General features: G+C 51.5%; 1 protein-coding gene across 1 annotated transcript in view; it reads left to right on the top strand.

Moving 5' to 3' along the window:
* The window catches only part of ITGA9 (integrin subunit alpha 9), a 313,829-nt gene that overhangs the window by 222,825 nt on the left and 82,974 nt on the right, over positions 1 to 8,030 (top strand). Inside the window, exons 12-13 of the mRNA XM_030887657.2 lie at positions 134 to 220; positions 3,463 to 3,542. Of these exons, the coding sequence (XP_030743517.2) occupies positions 134 to 220; positions 3,463 to 3,542 (167 nt within the window). The remainder of the gene's footprint in view (positions 1 to 133; positions 221 to 3,462; positions 3,543 to 8,030) is intronic.

The raw sequence follows: 8,030 nt of genomic DNA, 5'->3' as shown, positions 1-8,030 counted from the left end.
GCAGCAGCTGTTGTCTGGGACCTGCCTAAGAAAGACCTGGGTTTGCCCAAGCCTCCGCCTGCCCCTCGGAGGTCACATGCACACATCTGTGTCCATGCAGCCAGCCCACCTGTTGGTGCTTTCTCCCTCACAGGAGGAGATGGGCATTTCCTGTGAGCTGTTGGAGCCGGACTTCCTCAAATGCAGCGTGGGATTTCCTTTCATGAGGTCAAAGTCAAAGGTAAGGGACAATGACAGGGCACTGCCTTGATGGCACACCGCCCGCCCCACCCCTCACGCCCCCAGCCCAGCCCTCCAGCCTATGGCTCCACCACTGCTTCCCCCATAAGGTTCCCCCCACACCCCTCCCTCCCACATCAGCTGTGGTCACCACCAAGGCCCTAGCTGGGACACCCTCTCTGGTCCACGTCTTTGTACTGCAAAGGGGCCGTGGTGACCTGCTGCCTCCCCTTAATTCTCAAGACATGCCCGAATGTTAGAAACACCCAGGGCCAAGCAGCACCTGGTGGGCATTCCTAGAATGTTTAATTCGGGGAGGACTTTGCATGATGTTTTTCAGCTCTCTAGGCAACGGAGGAGGAGAACATGTAGTCTAGGATAATGTCCCAGAATCCTACCTCTGTCCCTCTGCCGGGTACTCTCAATGTTATGAAGCGGCCTCTCAAAATTCTGATTCTAAGCGAATCCTTGTATTCGTTTTCAAAACAGAAAAAAAAAGGGGGGGGGATGGAGATTAGTCAATGTGTGATTGTGACGGACCAAGGTTTCTAAGCTCAAGCATTAACCGAGCAGCACAGCACAGCACAGTCCTGTACTGGCGGAGCGTCCCGGTAAGTGCAGACATCATGAGGGGATGCTACAGCTGCATGGAAAACGTGCTATTTGGAGGCAAAGCGAGGCTCTGAAAGACCAAGGCGGCCTTTGGAAAGAGCAACTCTTTGCTCTGCTATGATTGGGAGGAAGTGCCGTATTCCTTTGTCTACCTTCTTCCTGGAGCCCCCTCTCCTGCCTGTGTCAAAGAAGGAGGCCGTTTTAATCTCGGGTGTTTGGGTGTCGGTACCTGGCAGCTGTTTTCTAAACCGACCATGCGAAGGTTCTCAGGAGAAAAGGAGGCTTTGCTCCTTCCTTAAGGATGTAACAGCCCCGGAGTCTACAGTGGCTGTCACATTCATGACCCCCAGCCTCTCTGGCTTCGACCCCCATCGTCATCCCCCAACCTGTCTGCACTTGGCCCTTTCCTCTCAAAAGAGGAAACCTTACAAAGTGACTGGCGACACCCCCACCCCCACCCCCAACAGTTGCCATTTCATGGCAAAGTCTACCCTCCTTGACAAAGCAAGCCCAAGGTGTGTCTTGCTGTCTGCAGGGAAGCCTTACTGTTCGGTCGAAAGCACCGACTCCCAGAGCAGCCCTGGAGCTGGTAGAAGTACCAGTGTCAGGCTTTGGTACTCGTCCACCATATTTCCTCCCAACAGCAGGCACCACTGCCTTCCTCCCATATGCAAATGCTAACAAGGAAGCCTGCGAGGTGAGAGAACCATTCCCTGGGGAAGGCCAAAGGCGGTTGCTAACGGAGCGACATGTCCCCAGACTGTAGCCCAGCTTGCCTCCCCTGCCCTCCAGACCCTGTGGTTGGCCGGCCTCCAGGCCCCCTGCTGGGTCTGGACCCCCCCGAACTAAGGCTTACCTCCGTGCACCTCCCCCGTTCGCGTGCAGCTAGCCCCCCAGCGTCTGGCCCGTTCATTCGCTCTGTCCACCCAACTCGGATTTAACTCTTCCACTCTGTCCTTGGCTTCTCAGGCCCACCTTTCGTGTGTAGAATTCCAACTGCCAGCCCAGTTCTGATGTGTTGCTGAGACGAGACCCCTGACTTTCACTTCCCGTATCGTCCAGCCCTGCTTCCTTGTCCTGCCTCCATGCCTCCGCGCTCACTGTACGCTGACAAGTCCCACTGAGAGACGTTGCTGTCTAGGGCTGGCCAGAGTCCTCTGTTGCTGCCCAGTACCTTCCGACAGTCTTCAGCACATCAGATTTCAGCTGCCGCTGTGGTTCACTGGTGTTTGTCATACTGGAGCCCACATGTTTAGAAATTTTGAAATGTTATAGGCTCTTGGAGCTTGGTGGGATTTGAAGAGCCATTTTGTCCAGCCTCCTCTTTATATTGAAATGCAAAGAGGTTGATTGCCTTGGCCCGGAGCACGCCAGTTGTGGAAGAGCCTTGCTCTGTAAGTCCTAGCCCCGGCTCCTTCGACATGTCTGGCCCATGGCAAGTCTTACATCAGAGCGGTGGAAACCTTTTGCTCACAGCAGTTTGACCCACATCACAGGCTGCTTACCCATGGGGGCCGGTGTGTGTGCCCAAAACAACTGTGTTCCTTGAGATTATTTTTAGGTGCTACAGAGACCCAGCACTACCCAACATGGGCTCTCATAGTGAGGGGTCATTAGCTTCTCCACACGCTTAACCGCAGCCACGTGTAAGGGAAAGTCTCTGGAGGCCTGACCTTATCTGTAACCCCCACCACTTTCCCACCTCCCCATTGCACAGAGACACTGTAGACCGTAGGCTCAGAGACAGTGTCAGGTTTACCCAATAAACAAGGTAAGCACAGGCTTACTTGTGCTTACTTACTAATCTGTAGCGGACACTTTCACATGGGTCTCACAACATCAAACTTTCCGCTTCCAGGTAGGACGGGCATCTGCCCGCCTCCCAGCCTGGAAGCACCTCCGTACAGAATCGAGGCCTCTCTTCAAATTGTCAATCTTTGACCCAGGAAAGGGTGCCCAGGAAGCCGGGTCAGCACCGGCCGACTTGTGCTTGTTCACTAATCTGCAGTGAACCGTGGACGTGGTAAGAAACGTGTGGAACTGTTCGCTACAGATCGGTCAGTAAGCACAAGTCAGCCTGTGCCGACCCTGCTTCCTAGGCCACCTGGGCGAAGGCTAGGAGGTGTCAGTCACAACAGACTGCAGCCTCGGTTTTCATGGTGCCCGTTTTATGACCACCTGTATGGTGGTCACCTTGGCTCCCACCTATGGCATGGACCTCAGGTCTCCCCTGGCAACAACATTGAGGGTCAGTGAGAGAGGTGGCGACCACATGGCTGAAAAATGCCATCGCAGGCAATATGCAGGTGATCTGGGAGGGAAATTGAGCCCCAAACCAGGGCGTCGTCAACTCATGACGCCACTGGGTGCAGTGTAGGCAGTCGGGGTTCAAGAGAGCGATGCTCCGCCATCTCAACCAGCCCGGGACTGCAAAGGCCAGAGACAGCCTCGCACCGGGCTTTCCTCTTACAAGTGTGGCCCTGGTCTGACGATCAGAAAGATAGCCATACGCCTTCCAGCCTGCCCTGCAGATGGGCTGCCAGAGATCAGACACTCCGGCGACTGCAGCTGCCCCCAGTGGAGCTGGGACTGTCTGCGGATTCCCGCCGACGTGCCTCCTTGTTTCCGCAGTATGAATTCAGCGTCATCTTTGACACGAGCCACCTGTCTGGAGAAGAGGAGGTTCTTACATTCATCATCACGGCTCAGAGGTAAGGGGAATTTTTCCTATTATGATGGAAATGACTTTGCCCTGGTCCACTTTGATGATCCCCAAGACTCTGAGGAAGAGGAGAAGGGTCATTCTACAGCCTGAACCAGTAGAGGTGGTTGTCTTCCTCTGGTTGCATAAGGCACTGCTTCCAACTGAGCTGGGAGGGACAGAAATCATGCCATCGGCCCAGCTCGAGCTGAGGTGCCAGCTCTGGGAGACCAGCCTTGCCTGAGCGGGAGGGTTCTCCTTCAGGGTCACATGGTTAGTCAGCTCCTATGGCACCGTGTTTCCCAGATCCCTCAGCAAGATGACCTCTGTGGGTTGTCAGGCAGGACCAGGGCTTCCCATGGGCATGGATGGTGGGTGGCGGAGGTACTGTCAGCCTGAGAGCCTGGTCTGCTGTTGACAGAGACCTCTTGAGAGACTTCCCCCAAGAGAGAGACACCAAGTGGACACATCTGGAAGGGGCAGGCCAGTGGCTCCCTCTCCCTTCAGGAGTGGAACCTGCTCCTTTTCATTTGAGCTGTGAGCCCATGGGAAGGTCTTTGGGAGATCAGGAGGTGCTTCCTCAAGCCAAATATGTGGCTTCCTTAAAGTAACTGCTAGGTAATGCTGACGGCTGGGCTGGAGCGAGAGGTGCATAGGTGACTGGAGAAATCCGCAAACCCATTGCTTTTGAGTTGGTGCGCAGTCATAGCGACAGAGCAGGGCCGCCTGTAGGTATGTGAGGCCGTAAATCTTTACAGAGAAGCAAACTGCCCCATCCTTCTCCCACACGGTGGTAGTGAGCTCCAACGCCGCCCACCCCTTCCTCTCGTGCACTTCGGGGCTCCTTAGGATGAGTAAATAGGAAGGTGTTTTTGTTGTTAGCTGCCAATGAGCTGGCCCCTGCCTGGTGCTACTGAACAGAGCCCACCCAGGTGTTCCTTGGCTGCAATGTTCACAGAAGCGGCTCGGGCTCTTCTTCCACGGAGCCACGGCTTAAGTTTGAATCACCAGATGTGGGGTTAGGTTGGGAGATGAGCCAAAGTGGCACTTGGATTCTCGGAGCAGCCTTTTTGTTTAAATTTTCACTTGGAAATAGAAATTCCTATGGGAATCATTTTCACTCTCAAGCAGAATGGTCATTGCACGGCAGTGGGCTTGTGTGTGGCCCAGCCTACCCCGTTACACCATGAGGGTGGTGGAGGCTGGAGTAAATTGGTAAATCCTGAGCCATCTCAGAGGAAGCGTGGGAATGAGCAGGAGTAGTGGAAGACGAAGCTCAGAGAGGAGATTGAGATGGGTGGGGGTAGGGGTGGGGAGGAGGGAAGAGAAGCATTTGAAAAGATTCCAGAGGCAGTGGAGAGCCACAAACACAGTGCCACAGTACGCTTCCACAGACCGTAAAATGGGGGGGCTGTTGAATTTAACAGGAAGCACATGCCATGTGTTCATTCCGACCGACCTGAACATGTCCTTCTCCGGCTGCCATTTCTTGGAGCCCGTGGAAGACTCCCCATTGCTGGGCAGATTCATTCGTGTGTCTGTGGGGCTCTTGATGCCTGAGGCAGCCAGTATTCATTGTCATTAATGTTGGGCAGAAACAATGTGGTGGCTTCATCCAAGGGTGGGAACTCTGTCTCCCAACCCCACTCAGGGCTCCTCAGAGAGGAAGAGGGAGTGGGAAATGGTGACAGCTTCATTGGTGAGAAAACACATCCATCGGCCAGTGCTTCTCCAATGTTGAATGCACCTTGCAATCACTGGGGAGCTTTCAGAACGGTGGGTGCCTGGTCTTAGCCTCCTTCTCCCCCAGAGATTCTGTTCGTCTTACTCTGGAGTCAGACCTGCACCTCGGGATTGTTTTCAAAGGCTCCTCCAGGGATCGAATGAGCAGCTCTTCTGCCACAGACAGCTCTCTCTGCTCTTGTGCTTCTGCTGGGTTTTCTGTTCTTCGCTGTGGCCACACAGAACACTCAGACAGTGCTCACGATGATGGGGTTCATTATGGGGCCGAACCAGTCACAGCGGAGGTGAGGATTGTTCAGGCAGGACACATCACAGTGTTCTTTGAAGTACCCCCAAGAGCAGGCTACTCTGCTGCAAGCCTCAACAAGAAGGCTCTCGGCATTCCCAGCTCTCCAAATTAACTGCCCAGAGGCACCTCACTCCACAAGCCAACCTCTTGCCCCAAAGCACTCACTTTTAGGGGCTCTGTGGGCTGGGGTATCCATTGTTCTGGCTCATGCTCTGGCCCCTGGTTCTGCTGCTGTTGTTCCCCTGCCCCTCCGGATGTCACAGGTGTCTCCTGGGGTCCAGAGGACACACTACACTCCTGGCTCTTGCTGGTGGTGGGTCTCCCATTTCTACTTCTGAGATGGCTAACCAAGATGACCAACTGTTAACAAGCACTCAACAACTGAACCCTATCAGTGCCTTCCCCCACCTTCTCTTACCCAGACCCATCAAGAAAGGGTCCTTTGGTAGGAGTTGCAGAAGCTGTAAGAGCCATGTTAAATAATCCACTGCCCTGAAGTGGACAAAGCTGAGAACCACTATGCAAATCCCTCTGTGTGTGTGTGTGTGTGTGTGTGTGTGTGTGCAGGGGATGGTTTCCCTCAGCAAGCATCCACTGACCAGAACCAGTTGCCATCAAGTCTATTTCCGCTCATAATGACCTCAAGTGCTTCAGAGTAGAGCTGTGCCCCATAGGTTATTTATTAAAAAAAAAAGTTTCGTTGGCATATAACTCATAATTCAATAGTTCAATCATATTAACAAGAGTTGTGCGATCATCACCACAATCAATTTTAGAAGAGTAACTATTCATCTACTTAAATGGTTCTCAACTTGTGGGTTGCGACCCCTTTGGGGTCGAATGACCCTTTCAAAGTGGTCGTCCAATTCATAACAGTAGCAAAATGACAATGATGAAGTAGCAACAAAAATAATTTTATGTTTGGTGGGTCACCAACATGAACTGTGTTAAAGGGTCGCAGCATGAGGAAGGTTGAGGACCAGGGATCTAGATACTGTCTCTATAGATTTACCTACCCTAGATTTCATACACAGAAAAGCATACAAAACAAAAACATGAGACAAAACACAGAAAAACTTCAATAGAAAAGAAAGCAGAAATATTAAAAAGGGAAACAACTTTAAAATAGGTCAAAAGGGAGATCAAATGATAAGGAATTACATTCTAATCTAACTACATCTGCCACAGTCAGCTTTACAATGTTCTCTATTCATACCCCTTGATGATGGTCAGCGGGGCTCGGGTGGGGGGCATTCACCAGAGGCTAATCCACATGGGGACCCTGCAAATGGGTTTTGGACATCTGTCATCCATAGCCTTCTGCCAACTGAGTGTTTACCATTTAAGCTCTAAAACCATTGCCTCCTCCAGATGTGGATTTTATTAGTGCAATGCTTGGATCCCACAGACTGCTGTGCTTCTTCCATGTGGACTTCGGTGATGCCTCACTTAGATGGCTGTTATTTAAATACAAGTCTTTAAGATCCCAGACACCATTCTTTCTGATAGCCAGCCATCACCTGGTTTCTTCACCACACTTTGCTAAAGCACCATATCTTCAGGGATCTCTTCATGGGAGCAAATGTTGAGTAAGACCATATCATAAGAACTAATCTTCCTTAGATTAGGGCCATGATTAAATAGAATCCCCAAACCCATTTGTGTATCTAAAGTTTATCTGGTTCACTTTAGAGACAGCACTATCATTTTACTGGAGAACATTAAAAACCACCCCCACGGGGCATCAGATAACGCTATGGGTAAGATCATTGGTTTAGCCAATGGTACAGAATTTCAGTCCTATTGAGAAATCATAACGTGTTTAATGGCTGTGATTTTGTGAAAATAGACAGCAACATTTTCTTCTGAGGAGCCTCTGGTGCTTCGAACCTCCAACCTGCAGGTAGTAGCTAAGCCCAGAGATTCCAAACATCACTTACGCACAAGTCTCATTGCTTGTCAGATACAGTGCTAAGTGCCAGGCATGAAAATAAATGCCAACAACTAGCCAAACTCTAGGGGAAAAACAACAACAAACCAAACGCTTATGTACCTCAGCATGGCTACGCAGCAGCCATGGGGATGCCCAGTATTTGTAGTTTAAAGACTTAACTGTCAGAATCTTAAAATGCCTTGAGTCGCCCGTGTTAAGGCAGCCTTGTTGTCTGTTAAACACAACAGGCAGGAGACTAGCCCAGGCATGTGTTCTGTTTCTTTATAGGCTGTGATGAAAATCTGGTCTCACTGCTTCCCTTTCCCCTCCTTCCCCCTCCAAGGGTCCCCAGAGCACTTGACTCCCCGCTGTGATGGGATGATCCCTAAGGCTCCCTATCTCGAAAGCCCAGTTAAATATCAATTGCACCTTTCTTCCTGTCACCACTCTTTGAAGGTCTCTCTCCTGTCTGTGGATTTAGGAAGACATCCAGTTGAGGCTGAGCAGTTGCTAGTAGAAAGAAGGGCCTTGCC

The sequence above is a fragment of the Echinops telfairi genome, unplaced genomic scaffold, assembly GCF_000313985.2.
Source record: "Echinops telfairi isolate 266 unplaced genomic scaffold, ASM31398v2 ScPeMD7_7420;HRSCAF=8458, whole genome shotgun sequence".
Taxonomy (NCBI): domain Eukaryota; kingdom Metazoa; phylum Chordata; class Mammalia; order Afrosoricida; family Tenrecidae; genus Echinops; species Echinops telfairi.
This window is presented reverse-complemented; position numbering and strand designations above follow the sequence as displayed.